General features: G+C 42.2%; 1 protein-coding gene across 1 annotated transcript; it reads right to left on the reverse strand.

Moving 5' to 3' along the window:
• Positions 1-2429: 2429 nt before the first annotated feature.
• LOC138979559 (sericin-2-like) lies at positions 2430-25232 on the reverse strand. The gene is made up of 2 exons (XM_070352273.1): positions 25119-25232; positions 2430-3164 (listed from the first exon to the last, which is right to left on the reverse strand). Exons 1-2 carry the CDS (start codon positions 25230-25232, stop codon positions 2430-2432), a joined length of 849 nt encoding a protein of 282 aa, XP_070208374.1.

Raw genomic sequence — 25232 nt, forward strand, 5'->3', positions numbered from 1 at the left:
GACGAGATACACAAGTGTATGCGTGTTAAGGTGGTATTAGCCATCTGCATTTATGGCAGAATGACCAAGATCTTTTACGTGCCATTGTGGTGACACGGGGGTGAGACTGGCTTCCGTCTCTGGGTCTGCACATAAAGTTGACCCGTGTCCTCCGTCCCGAATTCGAACCTGCGACTTTCCGATCACAAGTCCAGTGCTCTACCAACTGAGCTACCGGGCCCCCAGTTTGTCCAGAAGATGAGTATTTCCATGTGACAGCTCTTGCGAATAAAAACGATTCTGAGCAAACAGCGGTTAATTGTTCACAATGATTTTTCAAATGTGAATTTATCACTTTAATGAAGAGGATGACCATAACAAAATAAATATCGTCTAAAGGCTTCACAATATTTTCAAGTGTTGATAGATCACTTTGCAATGAAGTGGATGACCATAACAACATAATGATCGTCAAAGTGCTGTTCACATGGCAGACTTGCAACCATCTTGTGACCAACTTTAGTCGTTTGAAAATCGCTCCTGAGTCGTTGAGGCCGAATCGGGGAAAAGTCTGCTATGTGAACAGCCCCAGTGACTCGCACCAGACTCTCGAACGACTCGCGCCAGGCTCCAAAACCCAGTTGAGCACTGTCCGACTCAGCCGTGACAAGCAAACGACTTGCGCCAGACTTTTCTTATCGCGCAAACTGATTGGTTAGCTCTAGCCACTGAGTTAAATATAGACGTAATCATCTCTGTGGCTCTAGCCTTCCCTTCGCCGGAAAAAAAACGAGATCAACCGGACAATCCCGAACGGCTAAGTCTGGCGAGATTCACCGCTTAAAACTAGTTTGCGAGTTTAATAATAATAATAATAAAGTGTATTTATATTGCGCCTATCCCTTACAAAAAACACAAATATTTGGCTCTAAGCGCATTACAACTTGTGTAGGGACTTGGTACAATCAAGTCTGACAAATACAATGACACAATATACAGGTTGTGCTGTTCACATTGGCAGCCATTTTGATTTGACTTGCCGTAAACTAAAATCGCTTGAAAGTTGGTCACAAGTTGGTTGGAAGTCTGCCATGTGAACAGCACTTAAAGGCTTCAAAATATTTTCAAGTGTTGATATTTCACTGAAGTAGATGACGATTACAAAATTAACATCGTCTGAAGTTTTTACAATCATGTCAAATGTCAATGATGTCACTTTGAAAATGATGTCTTTATTGCACTGAAGAAGATGACGATAACAAAAATCCAGATCACACAATGAATCTAGTTTGGTCAAAGTTCACAAGTTAACCAGCAGAACCCTCTAAAACAAGTCGCGTAAGGCGAAAATACAATATTTAGTCAAGTAGCTGTCGAACTCACAGAATGAAACGCAATGCCATTTTACTCGTAGCATCGTCAGGCCACCGCTCATGGCAAAGGCAGTGAAATTGACAAGAAGAGCGGGGTAGTAGTTGCGCTAAGAAGGATAGCACGCTTTTCTGTACCTCTCTTTGTTTTAACTTTCTGAGCGTGTTTTTAATCCAAACATATCATATCTATATGTTTTTGGAATCAGGAACCGACAAGGAATAAAGATGAAAGTGTTTTTAAATTGATTTGGACAATTTAATTTTGATAATAATTTTTATATATTTAATTTTCAGAGCTTGTTTTTAATCCGAATATAACATATTTATATGTTTTTGAAATCAGCAAATGATGGAGAATAAGATAAACGTAAATTTGGATCGTTTTATAAATTTTTATTTTTTTTTACAATTTTCAGATTTTTAATGACCAAACTCATTAATTAATTTTTAAGCCACCAAGCTGAAATGCAATACCGAAGTCCGGGCTTTGTCGAAGATTACTTGACCAAAATTGCAACCAATTTGGTTGAAAAATGAGGGCGTGACAGTGCCGCCTCAACTTTCACGAAAAGCCGGATATGACGTCATCAAAGACATTTATCAAAAAAATGAAAAAAGCATTCGGGGATTTCATACCCAGGAACTCTCATGTCAAATTTCATAAAGATCGGTCCAGTAGTTTAGTGTGAATCGCTCGACACACACACACACACACACACACACACACACACACACACACACACACACACGCACGCACGCACGCACATACACCACGACCCTCGTTTCGATTCCCCCTCGATGTTAAAATATTTAGTCAAAACTTGACTAAATATAACAAAAGTAAAAAGCAAAGAACACTTGCAAGAAAATGCAGGAGAAAAGATTCAAAAGAATGTAGACAAAAGAAAGACGCAAACATTAAAGCCACAGTAAGCCATCACTGAGCTCCCCGAGCGACTGAGCTCCCCGAACCTCTGAGCTCCCCAAGACACTGAGCTCCCCGAGCCTCTGAGCTCCCCGAGCCACTGAACTCCCCGAGCCTCTGAGCTCCCCAAGCCACTGAGCTCCCCGAGCCACTCAGCTCCCCAAGCCTCTGAGCTCCCCAAGCCACTGAGCTCCCCAAGCCTCTGAGCTCCCCGAGCCACTGAGCTCCCCGAGCCTCTGAGCTCCCCAAGCCACTGAGCTCCTCAAGCCACTGAGCTCCCCGAGCCACTGAGCTCCCCGAGCCTCTGAGCTCCCCGAGCCACTGAACTCCCCGAGCCTCTGAGCTCCCCGAGCCTCTGTGATCCCCGAGCCACTGAGCTCCCCGAGCCTCTGAGCTCCCCGAGTGATTGAGCTCCCCAAGCCACTGAGCTCCCCGAGCCACTGAGCTTTCCGAGCCACTGAGCTCCCCGAGCCTCTGAGCTCCCTGGGCCACTGAGCTCTCCGAGCCACTGAGCTCCCCGAGCCACTGAGCTCCCTGAGCCTCTGAGCTCCTCGAGCCACTGAGCTCCCCGAGCCACTGAGCTCATCAAGCCACTGAGTTCCCCGAGCCACTGAGCTCCACGAGCCACTGAGCTCCCCGAGCTCCTCGAGCCCCTGAGCTCCCCGAGCCACTGAGCTCCCCGAGCCACTGAGCTCCCCGAGCCACTGAGCTCCCCGAGCCACTGAGCTCCCCGAGCCACTGAGCTCCCCGAGCCTCTGAGCTCCCTGAGCCATTGAGCTCCCCGAGCCATTGAGCTCCCCGAACCTCTGAGCTCCCCGAGCCTCTACATACGGTGCAAGCATACTTCCATTTGAACGCTCACCGAACGGGAACATCCTGGCTGCTTTCTGTCAAGAGTGAGACCTTTTCAAAGAATTCATTTTCGTGGACTATCCGAACGGACTATCAGGCGCCTCGTTTTGATGCTAACTTTTAAAATCTAAATAATAAATTGACAGCTTGTTACACAAACATTCTTAAATCACAAGAGACTTTTTTTTCATCAAGACAAGATCAGTACAATTCGAAGTTTTGAAAGTTAGAAAAAAGAAAAGCCCGGAAACGTGTCACGCATAACGTCTTTCTCGTAGCAGACGACGGTTCTGCATAGCGCCAGTTCCTCTGAACGGCAACCGCCACAGTTCTAGTTCGTGTGACTTGCAGCCGTTTGTTGCGTTTTAGATCAGAGGTACACAATAACGTGCTATTGCAGATAAGCTTACAGCGAGTCGCATTGAAATCACAAACTGACGACTAAATTGTGACAAAAAGAAAACTGGATCACACGGGTTCACGGTGGCTCATGTGTAAAATAAACCACGCAAAAATAAATTCTTTGAAAATTGCTCGCTCCTTACGGAGGGCACCTAGGATGTTCTCAAGCTATGAGTTGTTCTAATGAAAGGGTGTTTGTACTGGGTGTGCACTGGGGTGTGCACGTTAAAGATCCCACGATTGACAAAAGGGTCTTTCCTGGCAAAATTGTATAGTCATATATAAACATGTCCACCAAATACCCGTGTGACTTGGAATAATAGGCCGTGAAAAGTATATACTCGCCTAACACGCTTGAGATTTACTGGCCGATGTGAATGCGTGATATATTGTGTAAAAAATTCCATCTCACACGGCATATTGTAAACGCCATGAGCCTCCCTCTGGGAGGGTATGTGCGTAGAAATACTCACTAAATTATTTATTCGTCAGGGGAGTAACATTTTCGACCAAAATATTTACTCGGAACACACCTGTCGTTGGAAGTTATTTTCTCGTGTTATGGGGGAGTCGTTTTTTTCGTAAAGGGAGTAAAATGTTCGTACGAAATTTTTACCCCGGAGTAAAAATCTCGTGGGAGTAATTTTCTCGTGTTACACCAGCAGTACTGTAAAAGAATTTCACAGATGTAGCCTCTAACCCCTCACACAGCCATTGGGCTCTGGGGGAGGTGAGTTCAATTGATGACTTGACAACGCTTGAGAAGAAGAAGAACAACAACAAAAAGAACAAGAATAAGAACAAGAAGAACAAGAAAAAGAAAAAAAAGAACAAGAACAACAAGAACAAGAACAACAAGAACAAGAAAAAACAAGAAGAACAAGAACAGCTAGAACTAGAAGAACAAGATCAACAACAACAACAACAACAACAACAACAACAACAACAACAACAACAACAACAACAACAACAACAACAACAAGAATAGTTAACTTTTTATATATATATCGGAAAAGTTGAGAAAAAATCCTACGATAAGCTGTTCATTGTTTTCGACCCCATGAGACAATAACAACATTGTAAAATCAAAGCAAATGCAGACAGCTGGCTGCCGGCTAGAGGAGACCTGAATTTAGCTAGGGACCTAGCTGGGTCGTCTTGGGTCAGTGCTGTGGATTGTCACTTTATGGGCTGTTGGGCCGATGGAATACAGGGGATTAATTTCTGCCCATTTCTGCAGGTTTTATTTATATGTGTACACTGACCGAAGGCACCTCTCTCTCCACTATTGACGCTGCCAGACAAACTTGCTATTCAGATTTTGTCGTGTGAAATAAGGCCAAATAAAAAATATACGTTGGTTTAGGGCCAACGTGGCGAAAAAAAATAGGGTCGGTAGGTCGGCTTTTTTTCTTTTCTTTTTTCTTAAAGGAGGTTACTTCCCTTATAGTCTCGATATGGTTCGCAAAATGTGCCAAAGAATGTTTTTCTTTTGTAGAAATAAAAAAAAGTTGGAGGGTCGGCGGGAAAAATGAGGGTCGGTCGGGTTACCCTAAACCAACATTTTTTTTTCCCTTATGTTCTTCCACACTGGCGGAAATAAACATAAACGAATCAGATGTGGACGATAATTCTGTCACACGACAATGCTCAAAAGTAGGTAATACCTTAACCGCTTTGCAGACAATCATCCAAAAACAAAGAGACTGCTAACGTTCCACATTTCAGAGGAAAAAAAATTAGAATTAGGTTATACCTTGACCGTTTTGTCGACAAAAATCAATACAAAATGGCCAGTTGTAATCTCTTTAACCGTGCCCCAGACGGCTTCTGTTCTTGGTCCCTTTGGATCGAAATCGGTTTCAACACCGCACGTGAAAAACACCAGACTCAGTGTCAGGGCAAGAAGAACCCCCCTTTTAAGACCTCTAACAATCTGAAAAAATCAGGTTTTAAAATGGGGTGACATTTTACAGAGGTTATGAACAGAAAATCTGAGAAAACAAGGTCTTAGAAAGGAGGGAGTTTTAAAATAGGGTGTAATTTTACAGAGGTTATGAACAGAAAATCTGAGAAAAAAAGACTTAGAAAGGAGAGAGTCTTACATTGGGGTGTAATTTTACAGAGGTTATGAACAGAAAGTCTGAGAAAACAAGGACTTAGAAAGGAAGCAGTTTTAAAATGGGGTAACATTTTACAGAGGTTATGAACAGAAAATCTGAAAAAACAAGGTCTTAGAAAGGAGGGAGTCTTAAATTGGGGGGGTCTTAAAAGGGAGGTTCCACTGTAGCCCTGATTGAGTGTCAGCTGGCTGATGATTGAGTGTCAGCTGACTGATGATTGAGTGTCAGCTGGCTGATGATCCTCCATCACACCACAGACCACACGACACTTGAACAGTAATTGCGTGAGGCGAACAGGCGTTGATTTGATCAAACCAAGACACACTTTTTATAAATTCCGCGTGGGATCCAAGGTCAAACGCAACGCATTTGCAGTTCATTTTTAATAAGTTTGTTTGTAAAAGCTAACCGTAATTGAGCCCGAGGTTCACTTCGCAAAGTCTTTTTACCGAAAACTCAGTGCTAAAGCTCCGCGCACACACACACACACACACACACACACACACACACACACACACACACACACACACACACACACACATACACACACACATACCAGGAGAACCAAACACAGATCAACAAAAGTTTTAATTTGTCCACTCTTCATAACAAAAGATGTCACAGCAACAACAACAACTATTTGGTAACACCACCAATAGTACTCTATCTCCTGGGAACACCTTTATTGAAAGGGGGCAGTGTAATGCGTTTTATAAAACTGCTTTTGCCTCTTATTTTATAGGAAAGATAGTTATAGTCACTTAAGTCGCGCCTCCAACATTTCAATGTCATGGGAATATATTTGTTAAAAAAAAACGACGGTGCTATAAGGGCTAAGCAAATTCAGAAAATGACGCAATAGCCTAGTGGTAAGACCCTGGCCTCACAAGCAGTAGGTCGTGGGTTCGAATCCGGGCCGCGCCTGGTGGGTTAAGGGTGGAGATTTTTCCGATCTCCCATTTCGACTTATGTGCAGATCTGCTAGTGCCTTATCACCCTTCGTGTGTACACGCAAGCTACAGACCAAGTGCGCACGGAAAAGATCCTGTAATCCATGTCAGAGCTCGGTGGGTTATAGAAACACGAAAATACCCAGCATGTTTCCACCAAAAACGGCGTATGGCTGCCTAAACGGGGTTAAAACGGTCATACACGTAAAAATCCACTCGTGCAAAAACACGAGTGTTCGTGGGAGTTTTAGCCCATGAACGCAGTAGAAGAAGAAGAAACTGATATAGCCTCTTATTCTATTAGAAAGATAGTTATAGTCATTTACGCCTCCAACATTTCAATGTCATGGGAATATCTTCGTTGAAAGCAGTTTCAGAAACTGATATAGTCTGTGATACTTTAAACACAAAATTGGTCACGCGGGGGCCAATTTTACTTGAATTAATCAGTTTATCGCTCAGAAAGGTTGAGAACAACTACCAGTAAGGTAATAACGTTGGTAACTGTTTCCGATCCCAAGAGATATAGTTGCCGCCATCCTTGTCGTCACGTATTTACGTACGTCGCGTGACGCTTAATTTCCGGTCTTCAGCAGCGCAAAGGTGTCTGTTCTCTTCTTCTTCATTCGTTCACTTTAAAGCAAGTGTCAATTATAGGTTTTTTATTGTTCTGTTGGGAAATTTGCAGACTTCTAGGAAAACCAACTTCATTCAATCCTATGAATAGAAAACAAACTTACTCTCATACTTTTTCTCCCCTTGTAGGTAAGAGGGCAGCTTCCTTATTTACACATTCAAATTGAACTACAAAGTAAGGATTCACAAACATACTTTAATCTTGATTTTGGCCGACCATTCTGTTAGCGTTTGAAGTGTACATCTAATATGTATTCAAGTTTAAGTGTGGAGGGGCTGGCATTTCACTATGCAGAGAAAGCACACTTTTATGTGCAGACCCAGAGACGGAAGCCATGTCCCACCCCGTGTCATCACAATGGCACGTAAAAGACCTTGGTCATTCTGCCATAAGTGCAGGTGGCTGAATACACCTAAACACGCAGACACCTGGGTAGCGCGACTCCGTTGCTGCTAGCTTTCCACTGGGAGGAATCGACCCGAATTTCCCAGCGATGGGACAATAAAGTAATGAAAATGAAAATGAAAATGAAACCGTATATGAAGCCCACAGAGAAGACGGAAAAGAGGAGAGGTGGGGTTAGGGGTAGTGTTGAGAGGTTTGGGGATGGGGGGGGGGTCATTCTGTTGGCACTCTGCGTTAATCTGCAGATGGACGCCGACAGTAAAGAACCTCCATGGCAGATCCATCACCCATCGTCCTTGCCCGACCTTTCCGCTGGTAAAGACAGAGACTGACAACCTATCATGCATCGAAAACTTGAAGAGGTCCGTGGGTCATAGCAAATAATTTGTCGTCGTCTTTACTTTTAGTCAAGTTTTGCCCAAATGTTTTCAACTAGACCAGGAATCGAGACGAGGGTTTGGTAGTATATTTGAGTGAATGTGTATATATATATATATGTCACGGTAGAGACGAAGATCTGGTAGAAACGTCGTTTCTACCGGTAGAGACGAGGATCGTCGTTTCTACCGGTATATATCATTCATCACCAGACCACAGGGTGATCGGCCACCAACAGAGACTATTGTCAAAGTTGCAGATCACGTACTAACTAACAATGTCTTCACATTTGAGGATGAAGTGTATCAGCAGATTCACGGAACAGCGATGGGGACTCCAATGGCACCATCTGTGGCTAACCTGTTCATGGCCGCACTGGAAAGAAAACTATTCCAACAGGTCCAGTGCCTGTGAATTCTGAACTCTGGAGAAGATACATTGATGACATCTTTATGCTCTGGACAGGAACAGATGATGACTTTAGACTCATTCCTAAAACACATCAACTCCCTTCATCCTACCATCAAATTCACTCACCAATCATCGGTACAAAAAGTCTCCTTTCTAGATATTTCAGTCAGTCTGAAGGATGGATACCTTCAGACTGACCTGTACACAAAACCCACCGACAGCCATGCCTATCTGTGCCAGAACTCGTGTCACCCAGCTCACGTCAAACGAAATTTGCCTTACTCACAATTTCTGAGACTGAAAAGACTCTGCTCAGAAGAGGAGCAATTTAAACAAAGGTGCGATGAGATGGAGAGACAGTTCTGTGCCAGGGGGTACAGCAAAAAGACTTAAAGATGGCAGGAGGAAAGCTTCAGCCAAAATCAGAAAGGAGACTCTTTCATATCGCAAAAAAACTCACACAAACAGAGTCCCTTTCGTCATCAATCATAACCCACTCAACCCTCCCCTCGGCCAGTGGTTGCATGGTTTACAGGAAAGCTTGATCAGCGAGAGTGAACACATGAAAAACGTTATGCCTGAAACGCCCATCTGTGGGGAGAGAAACTGTAAGAGCATACGCAATATCCTAATGCCTACGGTTCTTCCTCCTAAGCACGACAACAACCCTGGGTGTTTCGGGTGTGAGCGCAAAAAAATGTATCATCTGTGAAAAACACTTGATTGAGTCCACAACATTCAATTCATGTAAAACAGGTGAAACTTTCACTCTTAGAGAACACTTCTCCTGTGACTCAAAAAAACATCATCTATCTCATTTCGTGTAAAAAATGCCACAGTGCCCAGTACGTGGGGCAGACTCAAAACAGTCTCAGAGAAAGGTTCTATCTCCACCGCTCACACATTGGGAAGAACACAGGTACTCTTCTCACAGTGCACTTCAACCAGCCCGACCATTCTCTCGGTGATATGGAGTGCACTGTGATCAAAAGAGTCTTTTGTTCGACCCGGTGTAGGATCCGGTCCGGTCCCCCCTCTGAAGTAGTGGGGGGAACAATTCGTGGCAAAAACTGCTCTATTATGGTCCCCCCTTAGACATCCAGCCTGGTTTTTCTTGTTACAATGTTAGTAATGTTACCAGCAATTTTAGAGAAAAGAAAGGAAAGAATCAGAGACTGGTTTCATTTCTTCTTATCAGTATTTATTTATTATTCATTTTATTTCATGTGATTTTTCTTTTGAACGGCATTATAAATCAGATCTATTTTATTTTCTGCAAAATATAGTCAAACAAAGAGATTGCTGTCTGTGCACTACATAAAACCGGACGAAGATATAGATTGAAAATGGCTTGAATGCCTAAGAAAAACGAGGCTGGATGTCTAAGGGGGGACCATTATAGAGCAGTTTTTGCCACGAATTGGTCCCCCGGGGGACTACTTCAGAGGGGGGACCGGACCGGATCCTACACCGGGATGAGAGATGGAAAAGAGAGTTTTTCTGGATTGCAAAATTAAAAACTTTGGTGCCGAGTGGACTCAATTCTGATCCGTAAACACTTTATTACAGCTTTCGTTTAGACCATGCAATTTGTGTGTGTGTGTGTGTGTGTGTGTGTGTGTGTGTGTGTGTGTGTGTGTGTGTGTGTGTGTGTGTGTGTGTGTGTGTGTGTGTGTTAGAGAGAGAGATAAAGAGAGAGAGAGATAAAGAGAGAGAGAGAGAGAGAGAGAGAGAGAGAGAGAGAATATGAATTTGTCATAGATGATAGAATATGGTTGTCGGAATGTTGATCTAAAGTCCATGAGCATCAAGATGTCTAAATCTTAGTGTATAAATCGGTCTTCGAATACATATAGTTGCGATACATATTGTTTATGTATTGTGTCCTAAGGGTTACGTGTTGTATCTTTATGCTAACCTTTGGCATAAAAAATGCGTTGAGGTACTTACGCAAGTGAAGAGACATTGGAAGGATAGTTTTGCCTGTTCACGGCGCGAAAAAGTATCCATTTTGTTCGAACTTTGAAATTACGTCACCAGCGACAAATACGTCACTACAAGATAGGTATACCATTGACGTAATAACTTTGGAATTCGCACGTGTACATTTGTTTTGATTACAATCAAAACAAAAGTAGATCTTAGCTTGAATGTAAATTTTATCTTTGAAATATTTGCTTTGTGAGTCGTAACTGAATTAACCATGGTATTGTGTTGCTTACCGGCACGGTTGGCCTAGTGGTAAGGCGTCCGCCCAGTGAGCGGGAGGTCGTGGGTTCGAACCCCGGCCGGGTCATACCTAAGAATTGGCAATCTAGTGGCTGCTCCGCCTGGCGTCTGGCATTATGGGGTTAGTGCTAGGACTGGTTGGTCCGGTGTCAGAATAATGTGACTGGGTGAGACATGAAGCCTGTACGAGCGTGACCCGTCTTGTTGGCTCACGTAAGTGTAGCCTATGCGATCGTAACTTTGTCTGTCTGTGCGTTTGTGCGTGTGTGTGTGTGTTTGTTTGTGCGTGTGTATGTCTGTGGTAGAAACTTTAACATTTCGTCATTTGAAGACGTCACATTATGGCGTAAGAGGGTTAGACGTCACGCGAAGGAATTACTGAAAGTCTCGGTCATTGTTATTTTTTTATTTTGAGCGGGCCGAGACTAGTTGGCAGTCGTGTCCCTGTAAGTAGGCTACATGCAGACAGACAGATCTAGATCTAGTGTCTCGCTTTCTTGCACAGTTTCACCTATGCTTACTGTGTGTGTGTGTGTGTGTGTGTGTGTGTGTGTGTGTGTGTGTGTGTGTGTGTGTGTGTGTGTGTGTGACGGAGTGATTGAGTTTGTGTTACTGTTTGTCGATTTCTTACGTGAGCCTCGAAGGCTTCGCCTCTTGTTTTGTTTTTTGTTTGTTGTTGTCGGGATCCACTACCAGTAACTCTTCCTTATCTTCTCCAGTGTTTTCACCCGCGATTATCTCCCTTCCTCCGTGTGGCGTCAATCCATATTCCCGTTACTACGTTACTATTTTTAGAAAGTCACTGTGCGTTACTGTTTTTAGAAGGTCTCTAGTGTTTTGCGTGTTTATCTCCTTTCCTTCGTACACCCAGCAAAGCCGGGTCCCAGGCGCAGCCGGGTATTCGGCTCTACTTCTTCCCGGCGAAGCCGGTACCCGGCGAAGCGGGTAATCATCTAGTATATGTATATATATATAAGAAGTCAAACCGAATACCCGGCTGCGCCGGGGACCCGGCAAAGCCGGGTGTACGCCGGCTTTGCCGGCGCACCGCACGAAGGAAGGGAGATAAACGCGCAAAACACTGGAGAAGAGTAATACCCGGCTTCGCCGGGACAGTGACCTTCTAAAAATAGTATAACGGGAATATGGATTGAGCGTTGTCGACAGTGACCTAAAAATAGAAACAGGAATATGGATTGACGCCACACGAAGGAAGGGAGGTAAACGCTGAAAACACTGGAGAAGATAAGGAAGAGTTACTGGTAGTGGATCCAGACAAAAAAAACAAAATCGGTTCAGCGCTGCGCGCTGAGAGCACGTGTTGAAATATCTCATCGACCAGAATGTGTCCCGGGTGTACCTAAATATGGCCACCAAATTTGAAACAGATCCATCGAGATCCTTGGCCGCGCATCGCGAACAGACACACACACAGACACAAGTCGTATATATATATAGATATATATGTCCAGAGCGAATCTGAGAAAGCTTAATGGACCGACCTTCATGATATTTTCTATACAAAGATGACATCACCAAACGTTTTTAGTTTTTTTCATTTCTTCGATAAATGTCTTTGATTTTGTCTTTTATTGAAAGATGAGACAGCACTGTGACGACCTCAATTTCGAACCAAATTGATTGACCTTTTAGTCAAGCAATCTTTGACTCAGCCTAGAATATTGGATTGCATTTCAGCTTGGAAGCTTAAAATTGATTAATTAGTTTGCTCATTTAAAAGTGTCATTGGGGCCCAAGGACTGTTATGCCGGGGTGGAAGTAGAGATAAGCGCCTACTTCCCAAGAAATGCTCCAAATGGCTTCGTGTCTCCAAACACCTCTGACAGTCAAATCCAGCTCCTGGCCTTCACGTGGCGGGCCCTGTCTTCGACTAACGGGAGAAGGGATGCAGGCGGGTCACTGGCGCCTTAAAACCAGCTGCTTCGGGCAGATGGGGCTCGTTAACCTTGGATGGTCGCTCATCTAGGAGAAGGACAACTCCGATTTCAAAACCCGCACTGCCTTGTGTGCGCCTTGGGAAAGGCAAAGGCTACGAGAAGGAAAACTTCGACGTCAAACCCGGGTAGAGTGGACTCGACAGCCCAGCAAGGCAGCTACTCTTGGGGAGGAGGCAACCCTGAGTAAGAACCTCAACCACCGAAGACGGAAGACAGCAGCCAACTTGGCGTGGGGAGAAAATCGGCTGTCTACGCTCCCACGATAATATCATCGAACGCAGAAGAAGAAGAAGAAAAGTGTCATTAAAATCGTATTTTTCTAAGAGATTTAAAAAGGATTTCACTGTATTCCTCATCTTCTCCTAACTCCAAACATATCTAAATATATCATGTTTACTCTGATAATGTCTCCGTCTCGGTCTTCGGGTTTGGGCTAGCTTGTAGTTTGTGAGATAACTGTTTTCAGTGTTGATGTTTTAGTTTTAGGCCGACAGATTGACTAAATGCTTTGATATCGCTTCACGCGGCTTGTTTGGTTTCTGTTTGTTTACACATTTTGCTTGACATATGTGACCCTCCACCACGGAATGAATCGCATGTCACCTTTGCATGATTTTCATATTTTTACATTTTTCTAAAGAGGTTTGTATGCTCTATCCAGTGGTAAAAACTGTTTTAGAAAAGAGCGAAAACTGTTTGAGTTATAAGCCTGTGACTAAGGTGACCCTCACACTGTTACCAGACACTCCCCGGACTTATATTAAGCCTAGCGCAGAACCGCGCGAGGTGACATGCGACTCATTTTGTGGTGGAGGGTCACATATGCGAAGCTCTTCATCAATTTTCCAGTGAAGTTTTCATCAAATACGGAACAAAAAATAGGGAGTGAGAGTGATAGAGTTAGGAATTACTGAAGACGAGCAGTATTGATGTATCGTAAATCTGCTTCCTTATCAAGCTTTCAACAACGAGAAAAGAAGAGAGTGCAGTGTTTGGGAATTATCGAGGATGGGTAGCAAGATTATCCTAAACCAGCTGCTTAGTCGATCTTCATGTCCACGGACTATAAAGGTACATAGACGAACATGACTGCACAAGGGGGCCCGGGTAGCTCAGGTGGTAGAGCACTGGACTTGTGATCGAAAGGTCGCTGGTTCGAATCCGGGCCGGGACGGACACGGGTCAACTTTATGTGCAGACCCAGAGACGGTATCCATCTCCCACCCCCGTGTCACCACAATGGCACGTTAAAGATCTTGGTCATTCTACCATAAATGCAGATGGCTGATACCACCTAAACACGCATACATCAAAAGCCGTGAGGGCGTAAAAACTCGAATCGTATAAACCAATTCATGTCCAATATAGGCAATTAAGACCTGACGGACAATAAGCCCCTTACAATTTACATGACTGCACAAACTTTCGAAAAAAGAGCTACAATTTTTGGGCACGCACACGCGTAAATATTGCATAGACAAGGAAGACACACAAACAAAAACACCAAAATTCAGGCTGACAGAAGAAGAACGACAGCTACAACGACGACGACAACGACAACGACGACGACAACGACGGCGACTACGAAACGACGACGACGAAACTACAGTAACAACAACAATAACTTTTTTTTGTTCTTCTTCTTCTTCTTCTTCTTCTTCTTCTTCTTCTTCTTCTTCTTCTTCTTCTTCTTCTTCTTCTTCTTCTTCTTCTTCTTCTTCTTCTTCTTCTTCTTCTTCTTCTTCTTCTCTCTAAAACGATTGGCATTTAAATGTGCTTTCAGCATAAAATGAATCTATCCAACCCTAAACACTCAAGGCGACCCCGTTCTCATTAAAACTCGCTTCCTGCAAGATTTACATGGTGAGAAAAGGACCCCCCAAAACAAATTTAATCCTTCGGGGTAAATCCAAATTAATGTCAACAAGTAAGCAATTCTTCTTGATCGGTACTGATGGTTTTAAGTCTTAGCTAATCGATTACATTGACACAATTTTATCAGTGCTGGTTACCTAGACCGAGCCAGGTTGTGGTATGTGTGTGTGTGCGTGTGTGTCAGAGTGCTGGTTGCCTAGACCGAGCCAGGTTGTGGTATGTGTGTGTGTGTGTGTGTGTGTGTGTGTGTGTGTGTGTGTCAGAGTGCTGGTTGCCTAGACCGAGCCAGGTTGTGGTATGTGCGTGTGTGTGTGTATGTGTGTGTATATATGTGTGTGTCAGTGCATGCGAGTGTGTGTGTGTGTGTGTGTGTGTGTGTGCGTCTGTGTCTGTGTCAGAGTCTGTGTCTGTGTCTGTGTGCGTGCGTGCGTAATAGTATTTGTGTGAGTGCGTATATGTGTGTGTGTGTGTGGATATCTATATATATATATACGACTTGTGTCTGTGTGTCTGTGTGTCTGTGTATTTGTGTATTCGCCATGCACGGCCAAAGTTCTCGATGGATCTGCTTCAAATTTGGTGGGCTTATTCAGAGAGACCCCGGACACAACCTCATCGATGAGATATTTCAACACGTGCTCTCAGCGCGCAGCGCTGAACCGATTTTGGTTCCACCTCAGCTATTTTGGTTCCACCTCAGCTACCCGGGCCCCCATACCGACACACCAAAGCCAAAGTTCTCGGTGGATCTTTTTCAAATTTGGACACCGTATTCAGCTACACCCCGGACACAATATCATCGATGAGATATTTCAACACGTGCTCTCAGCGCGCAGCGCTGAATCGATTTTGGTTTTTGTGTTCATTTCACCATTATAAGTAACTCTTCCTTATCTTCTCATATTCTCCAGGTTTTCAGCGTTTACCTCCCTTCCTTCGTAATGGTGCACTATAGTGTGAGTGGAGCGTCTTCGGATATTCCCGGCGTTCTGTTACTGTTACTATTTTTAGAAGGTCAACGCAGTGTCCAGAACGTAAATTGGACCCGTAAATTATCCTCACTGTAAAAGTGCAAAGGTCGAATCAATTTATAGCCACGCGAAAAATACACTGTCATCTATCTCTCTATAGATACGGCTTCTCTGTGTTTTTGTGTGTGTGTGTGTGTGTGTGTCTCTATGTGAGCAACACCTGTGCATTGTTCAGTTCTGTTTGTGATGTGGTCTGGCGGCTTTTGTGTAAATTTATGTACTGGCCTTCCTTTTAGAAGCCATAACTTGCTCAGTCCTGTTTGAGTGGAGTTCGCCTCCAAAGGTGATTAACACGGTTACATTCGTCGACAAGGATGGGACTCGATATGGTCAGGAATGGCATTATGGCCACTGAATCATTTTCGTGCTGTTCCCATTCCACGAATCTGGGAGGGACCTAAGCTTGGCGGGTCCATTGTTCGGACCCGGCGAAGCCGGCGTACGGCTCTAAGTACTTCTTCCCGGCGAAGCCGGCTACCCGGCGAAGCGGGTATTCATTCTAGTATATATATATATATGGTATATGTGTGTGTGTGTGTGTGTGAGTGTGTGCGTGTGTGTGTGTGTGTGTGAGTGTGTTTGTGTGTGTGCGTGTGCGTGTGTGGTGGGGGTGTGTGTTTGTGTGTGTCGGCGTGTGTTTCTGTTTTGTTTCTGTGTCTGTGTCTGTCGCTCTGTATGTGTGTGTGTGTGTGGGGGGGGGGTAATAGTATTCCCCATACAACTTAACCGCCGTGTCATTTTCTCCAATTTATACAAGTTGAGTGCTTTGCAAGGTGGTGACCGCGCTTCTGTCGGATAGAAATTGAACCCTATTGAAATTAGAAATTGTTCTTAAACAATGTTTTACTAGGTTCGTATTCTGAGATTGAATTTCAGCTCAGAGGCTTAAAAGGGTGCCTGAAATTGCAACTGCAAAAAAGGAGAGTAGAGATTTCGCTTTATTTGTTTATTAGTTTTTATTTTATGAGGCGGGAAATCTCTGTCTCTCTCTCTCTCTCTCTCTCTCTCTCTCTCTCTCTCTCCCTCTCTCTCTCTTTCTCTCTCTCCCTCTCTCTCTTTTATTTCTTCTTGCTCGCTCTCTTTTAATCCACCACCCCCCCCCCCCCCCCCCCCGAGTTCACCCTTTAATCTCTCCCCTTCTTTTTGGCTGTATTATCATGCACTGTTTTTCTCCGTTTCCTCACCCCGATTTTGACCTCGGAGAATACATTATTCGCTCTGCTTTCTCCAATGTTTGTCTCTGCTCTGGCTGGGAGTTCTAGTCTCTCGTACGTTTTATTCATCCTTGTATTTGGCGCGTGTTGATGGCATTTCTATCAAATGTCGGATTTCTAAACTGTTGTCAAAACTTGCGACAATCATTTTGTTTAAATGTCTGTCTGTCCGGCCGTCTGTCTGTTTGTCTGTCTGTCATTCAGTCTGTCTGTCTGTCTGTCTTTCTGTCTGTTTGTTTGTCTGTCTGTCTGTCTGGATGGATGGATGGATGGATGGATGGATGGATGGATGGATGAAGATTATTTAAAACGATCGAGAGTTTTGTCTTAAAGCGAAACTGACCACAAAGGATGTCCATATCCTGGAAACAGCAATTACAGGAAATCTTGTGGGTCAAGGTCGGATTGGTGTGGCTACTGCCCAGTGTCAAACAATCTTCTATTGAGGCAATCTCAGGACTTGAAAATAGTTTTTAAGCGTATACATTAAACCACCTGAAACTTTGTGGAATTATCATCCCACATCTCAAGCTAATAATGTACACCAAATATGAAGTAACTAGATGAAGTACATGAATACCCGGCTTCGCCGGGAAGAAGTAGAGCCGAATACCCGGCCGCGCCGGGTCGATTGACGCCACACAAAGGAAGGGAGATAAACGCGCAAAACACTAGAGAAGATAAGGAAGAGTTACTGGGAATGGATGTACAGAAAAACCATAAAAACCAAAATCGGTTCAGCGCTGCGCGCTGAGAGCACGTGTTGAAAAATGTTCATCGACCAGATTGTGTCCGGGGTCTACCTGAATATGCCCACCAAATTTGAAGCAGATCCATCGAGAACTTTGGCCGTGCATCGCGAATACATAGACAGACAGACACACACAAGCCGTATATAGATATAGATTCGCTGAAAACTTATTAGCATTCTAAAGGGTGTTTTTTGGGGGGAGTCACCCTGTAGTCCAAATTTAGCTAAATATTTTCAGATGGGTGGAGGTGGTGTGTGTGTGTGTGTGTGTGTGTGTAGTGTGTGTGTGTAGTGTGTGTATGTGTGTGTAGTGTGTGTGTGTGTGTGTGTGTGTGTGTGTGTCTGCAGGCGAATGTATAAATGTTTGTGTATGTGTGCGGGTGAGTATGAACCTGTTGTTGTTTCAGTAGCAGAATTGCGTAGAACTTACTATTGTAAATGTATGTTCCTGCGTGGCCGGGATTGCCCGACAACCCTTTTCGAACGCTACTTGAGTGAAAGTGTGTGCATTAGTGTGTACTAAGTGCTTGTATGAGAGTTTAAATCCCGGATACTAAATACAACTGTGTTTTGATAATCAGACATAATTCCGTTACGCGATGCACTTTTAAGAATCCCATTAGGGGTTCATTCCATAGCCATAAGTAATCGACTTATCCAGCTCTTAGATACAAACAATGTGATAGACAAACAAAATCCGGTGACGTGATGCACTTTTAAGAATCCCATTAGGGGTTCATTCCATCGCCATAATTAATCCACTTATCCAGCTCTTAGATAATAAAAAATGTGATAAACAAACAAAATCCGGTGACGCGATGCACTTTTCCACGTGGGTGATCATAATCCCATCGCCATAAGTAAATTATTCAGCCAGCCCTTAATGTAGAAATTAACCCATTTTTAATCTCTGCAATATTCTATAATCCATAACAGGATAAGATGTTGCTGTTTATAGCCCCTAGAAATGGTTCAGATGCAGGAATAAATGATTAAGAATTCCACTGGGTTCAGTTCTCCACCACAAATGATCCATCACAAGGAAGAGGATTTATGCAGTTAAAATCCCTAAAAGCTGCTTGGCCAAAAACTCGTAGAAAGGAATCAGTTGCAACTGGAGCGAGGGAGACAAATCATGCCATTAGCGAACCACTCTGGGTCTTAACAATCCCAAGGAGTATAAGCTGCACACTTGGCCAAAAAAAATAGGTCTGTTTACGGTAACATAGGCCCAAAAAATAGGGTCGGTAGGTCGGGATTTTTTGTTTTTTCCAAAAAACCATATTTTTACGTTATTTTGCAAAATAAAACCAAAAGTTTGTTGGGTTTTTTTTTTCCCCCAAATGCCAAAAAAAAGTCTAGGGTCGCGCGAAAAAAAATAGGGTCGGTCGGGTTACCGTAAACAGACTATTTTTTTTTTTGTTGCCTTATTGAAGACATGACATACCTGCTTTGATTCACTCAAAAATGGCCTGTCATTGTTCTAATTCATTGAATGGATGTCAGTATTCAAACCAGTCTGAAACTTGGGGGTTAGAGCCTCGACCAAGTTCATCGTAATGATTATGTTGTCAGAGCTAGCGGAAACGCGTACGTCTAGCAGCTGGACGAAAACCTGGAATTTTCACAGTCGGTGACAAAAACGGAGATATGCAGTGCGGTAATGTAGACTCAATTGAATACAGAGAATTGTGGTCTAGATGTAAATACGTACCTTATTACAGCTTTTGGAACTGAACAAATTGAATGTACAAACCCTAACTTTAAGATCTATCTTGTGCGTTTTGTAATGTGTCCAACCCCAAAACCTTAAGGTGGGATGTGTGTGTGTGGGGGGGGGGGGGAGTTGAGAAATTTGATTACGGCGGGGTTGTTGTTCTTCACGTTTCTTCAACTTTTTCGGCGATGAATTGCCTTTAAGACTGGCTGTACGTGTAAGGCCACAAAAAAATAATAGGTGTGGTTACGGTAACATAGCCAAACAAAAATAGGGTAGGAAGGTAGGCAATCACTTTTTTTTTAACTTTTTTTTCTAATGTGTACAAATTAAACCTACTTGACAGGGAAATAAGTGTGCGACTCGGGCGCTTTCGCTTTCATTGCGTTTTCTGCACTCGTTTACTTGTTGTTTTGGGTATTTTTTTGACAAATGTAATAAAAAGTTATAGGGTCGGCCCCAAAAAATAGGGTAGGTCGGGTTACCGTAACCACACCTATTTTTTTTTTAGGCCTAATGTTTCAAACGGTAGCACCACAGCAACAAACAGTCCAATATAATGAAGTTATTTACTATGTATGATGACATTGATCATGATCATTATATTTTATGTTTCTAACCTGTTAATGAAGTAACAGGCATTGGTCTTCTTTCTTTGTAATTCCAAATCAGTTGTTGTTTTTGAAAATTCCTGTTTATCTCAATTTGTGCATGTTTCTTGTTTCTATATTTCTTCCGTTGTTTGTTTGTTTGCTATTTCGTTCAACATTAAGGAGTGGGGGGGGGGGAGCCTCTTCGAGCGCCTCCGTTGTCCCTCCAAATATATCTAACTGTACATGCGCACGCACATGTTAGTGTGGTGTATCTGTGTGTGTGTGAAAGTTAATTTAATAGAGACGGTTATTTCTCCTCTGAAAGTATGTGTGTGTGTGTGTGTGTGTGTGTGTGTGTGTGTGTGTGTGTGTGTGTGTGTGTGTGTGTGTGTGTTTTTGTTTTTCTTATTGCGTGCGTGCGTGCGTGCGTGCGTTCGTGAGAGTGTGTGTGTGTGTGTGTGTGTGTCAGTTTGTATGTACGTGCATGCGTGTGTGTACGTGCATGCGTGTGTGTGTGTCTGTGTGTGTCTGTGTGTGTGTGTCTGTGTGCGTGTTGTGGACTATAAAGAAAGAAAAACCAAGATGGCCGGAATGGCGGGGTAAACGGCCATGATACACATAAAATCCCACTCGTGCACACAAAAAGTGTACGTGGGAGTTTAAGCCCATTAACGAAGACAAAACAGAAAGGTACCCCTATTGAAAATCGAGATGAGAAAAAAGGCAACATTAGGATTTCTATAATCTCGTAATTTACGAGAGAGAAAAAAGCGGAAAATATGAAAGAAACCATCGCTTTTTGGATATCACAATCAATGTTAGGCTGCCTTTGTGTGTGCTGCTGTTGTTGTTGTTGTTGTTGTTGTTGTTGTTGTTGTTGTTGTTGTTGTTGTTGTTGTTGTTGTTGTTGTTGTTGTTGTTGTTTGTTGTTGTTGTTTGTTTGTTGATGTTGTTTGTGATGTTGTTGCAACTTTGTGTTGACATTGCTGATTTTGTGTTAATTGCTTTGTTAGCTCATGAGGTTCTGTTGTCTTGTTAGCTTTTGTTCTTCCTGTTCGCCTGAACGTTACTTAGTCGTTTGTTCCCCATTTCTGTGTTGCACGCTATGACGCCAAGGCTTATAGTTATTTCATGATGGCTCTCATTTCTTTTCGTCTGTTGCAGGAAGTTGCGCCGTGAGACTCCAGGGGTCAATAGGATGTACTAAGAGGAGAATTCATAAATAACTCAAGAATGTCTTCGGCTTTGAAGTTGGGTTTTTTTTTTTTTTTTTTCTTTGTTTGTTTGTTGTTGTTTTTTTTTACCTCAGTTGCATGCAGGATGCTTCAACCCATATTTTTTGCCCGATTTTTGTAATTTTTATTTTTTTATTTATTTATTTTTTAAGCATCCTTCTTCCTTGGTCTTTTTCTGTATAACATAATCAACTTTATATTATACAAAACATAAACTTCTGTCTAATGTTTAACTCTAATTCCAATAAAATACGTAAGTCTAACTTCTTCCCATACTTAAATTTTCCTATGGTCATTTTTGTTATCAAAATACAATAATTTATAAAGTAAATTTGATCGTTTTTTAAATTTTCATTCCAAAAACCAAATAATATATCTGTTTCATTCAAAGCTATATTATAATAAATTTGCTTAAAAATAAAGTCTTTACATAGTTTCCAAACGTTCCTCACCTCTTGACAATGAAAAAAGAAGTGCTCAAGTGTATCCAGTTCATTACAAACTTCACAATTATTAGTTTGACATAAACCCATTTTGTTTAGTAAAATATTCGTTGGGTAAATTCTGTGTAAAATTTTCCAATGAAGCAGACGCAGTCGTTCTTCTTTTGTACAATTAACAGCTAACAGCCAGTGTCTTGATTCCAGAACAACATTATGCTTTCTTTGCCAAAAAGAATAGGCGCTCGGAGTTTGTACCTCGAAATTAACCAAAACAGTTCTTATTTCCCTTGGTGTAATATTACCAATACGAGTCAAACCCTGCAACAGAACATATCGGTATGGCAATGCGTTAATCAGTTTTGTTTTAAGTGCTGTACATAACGCATTATACTCAAATTGTCTGGCTGGTTTATAAGCAACCTTTTGACATAATTCTTCAAATGAAATCATGTCACCGATTTCATTCATGACATCCTTTACATGATAAATATGACATTTAATAAAATCTTTGAAAAAGAGGCATTTATGTTTATATTGTATATTCATGTTGTTCCATGTACATTGATTCATCAATGGAACAGGTGTGGCATACTTTTCATACAAAATGTGTTTGTTGTCTAGCCAGGTTAATACTTGTCTCCAAAAGACCGATCTGCAGTTAACAACGCCAACCAGTTTCTTGGAGGATGCATTAGAGTCAAAACAGGACAAACCATTACCCAAACTTGAAAAAACATATCTAGGAGTGACAGACCAGTAATTTTCTGCAGAGTTCTGCAGACCAATAGCCCACGACATCATAAATGAGTTGTGCATATCCACAACATTTATCATATTTAATCCACCATCATCTTTTAATTTACACATAATTGTTCGTTTTACTTTTTCAAACGCCCGTGTATTTGAATATTTTTTCTTCCAAATAAACCTGAACAAAATGGAATTAATTTGATGTAAAACATGATAAGGCACTGCTAGAGACTGGAAGATATAAACGAACTGAGATATAAGAAAGGTTTTAACAATGCAAATTTTACCTTGTATACTTAAGTTTCTTTTGGACCAATTAAAAATTATTTGTTGCATACCTTGAATTTTCTTAGACCAGTTGTCTTCAATTGATGACGCAGGTATATTGTTTGAAAAAACAATTCCAACGATTTTTACTTTCCGTTTCCATTTAAGACCAAAATATTGGTCAGTACAGTATTTGTTTGACCCAATCCACATGGCTTCAGTTTTATTTACATTCACTTCTAAATTGGAAACAGCTTTAAACACGTTTAAAATATGTAAAGCTCTTTCCAGATCTCTTTGATCATGTAAAAAAAAGGGTGACATCATCGGCATATAAGAGCAGTTTTAGGACCCTCATTGGTGATACCTCAAATGGTGACATGGGTAGCCGGATACCCTCAACATCTTCATCTGAACGAATCTTAATTGCTAACAATTCAAGGGCTATAATAAATGCCATCGGCGAGAATGGGCATCCTTGACGGATGCCTGATTCCACAGGGAAATGCTCAGATATCCACCCTGTATAATTAATACAGCTTTGACTGTTATTCATGATAACCGAAGCCCATTTCTTAAAATTGTCTCCAAAACCAAACTTATCAAAAGCAAACAAAATAAAGTCTTTGGATATGCTATCAAAAGCGCGTCGAAAATCAACTCCCAATAAAACTCCAGGTTTATCCATTGTATTCATAATATCTATTGTGTCATCAATAAGTCTAATCATTGTGCTAATTTTCCTACCTTTCATAAAACCAACCTGATTTTCATGAATAATATCACCAATTACAGTTGAAAGTCTCCTTGCCAGACATTTTGCGAGGATCTTGTAATCTGTGTTAGTCAGAGATATGGGTCTCCAATTCCCGAGATCATCTCTGGGCAATTCTTTCCCTTTATGGATTAATGTCAAGACAGCTTGTTTTTGAGTGGTCGATAACTCGCCATTAGCAAAGGATGATATAAAGGAGGCATGAACTACATCCCTAATCTTCAGCCAAAATACTTTATAAAAACAGGTAGTGAGGCCATCTAGACCTGGGGCTGAATCGTTATTTAATAGTTTTAGAGCAACTGTTAATTCCTCTTTGGTAATATCAGAATCTAGATTGCCTTTTTGGTCATTGGAGAGAAACGGTATATTCAAATCTTGTACAAATTCCTGTGCGCTCACTTCGTTAAATTCAGATTTTTTTTCATATGCATCTTTAAAAAAAACGTACCTGCTCTTTCATAATTTCTTGCTGTGTATTTACTACCCTTCCATCTTTTGTTTGCAACCGGTCCATAATTTTCATATTGGCTTTACTTTTTTCCAAGTTCAAAAAATATTTGGTGTTCTTCTCCCCTTCTTCAATAAACTGGACACGGGAACGAACTTGGGCACTTTTGGCTTTTTTCAGTGACAGTACCTCAAGCTCTGATTTAATATTTTCTCTCTTTATCAAAAGTGTCTCATCCTGTGGTTTATTGGCTAATAGTGTATCAGATTCATCTAATTCCCTCTGAAGAGAAACACAATAATTAGTTTGTTTTCGTTTCCTTCCTGCTGCATAGGCTGTACACAAATCACGCATTCGTACTTTCAATAATTCCCATTTTAAGTGAGCATTCGTATCCATATTTTCTAATAAAAAGGCATCAATCAAATCATTTATCAGATCAACAAAAAATTTATCACTCAATAATTGGTTATTGAATTTCCAATAAGAGGGACCACGTTTGATATTTACAAACTGAATTTTGAGTTCAAGCAAACGATGATCTGTGTGTGGTACTGACAAAATATTACAAAAAAGGGTTTTTATCAAATAAATGATCAGAAACGAAAATATAATCGAGACGACGGGCTATAAAGGGATTCTTCCTACTCGGCTTTGAAGTTATATTTATGGCAGACTTCTGCGAGCTTTCTCTATATAACAACCTAGATATCGGTCATTTTTGGGAAGGCGTGTGAGTTAAAACAATCGGTATTAGGTAGTGTGTGTATGTGTGTGTGTGTGCGTGTGTGTGGGTGTGTGTGTGTGTTTGTGCGTGCGTGCGTGTGTGTGTGTGTGTGTGTGTGTGTGTGTGTGTGTGTGTGTGTGTGTGTGTGTGTGTGTGTGTTAGTTCGTTCGTCCGTTCGTTCGTTCGTTCAATCGTTCGTGTGTTCGTTCGATCGTTCGTTAGAAAATAACTTACTTGCTAACTTGTTTCACTAACTTAGCAAGTTTTGTTTAAAGTTTCTTGGTCATTTGGTTTGTACACTGTAAGTTCAAGACGACGGTAGATTTATGTTGGGTTGCAAAGCGCATAATCTATACATCACTGCCTACATCGAACCGGGGTCTTCAAAGCAGCCGGAACGACACGACTATTTCTCATCACCCACATCACCCACAACACCCACATCACCCACAACACCCACATCACCCACAACACCCACATCACCCACAACACCCACATCACCCACAACACCCACATCACACACATCACCCACATTACCCACATCACACACAACACCCACATCACCCACATCACACACAACACCCACATCACCCACATCGCCCACATCACACACAACACCCACATCACCCACATCACCCACAACACACACATCACACACATCACCTACATCACCCACATCACCTGCATCGCCCACATCGCCCACAACACCCACATCACCTACAACACCCACATCGCCCACATCACCCACATCGCCCACATCACCCACATCATCCACATCCAT

Source organism: Littorina saxatilis, linkage group LG11 (genome assembly GCF_037325665.1).
Source record: "Littorina saxatilis isolate snail1 linkage group LG11, US_GU_Lsax_2.0, whole genome shotgun sequence".
Lineage (NCBI taxonomy): Eukaryota > Metazoa > Mollusca > Gastropoda > Littorinimorpha > Littorinidae > Littorina > Littorina saxatilis.

What these genes read in the sequence shown, in the direction of transcription:
- LOC138979559 (XM_070352273.1), bottom strand. Translation starts at nt 25,232, where the DNA reads ATGGATGTGGATGATGTGGGTGATGTGGGCGATGTGGGTGATGTGGGC. An exon ending in ATGCAGGTGATGTGGGTGAT is followed by an intron (nt 3,165 to 25,118) that starts GTAGGTGATGTG and finishes CACTCTTGACAG; the next exon opens with AAAGCAGCCAGGATGTTCCC.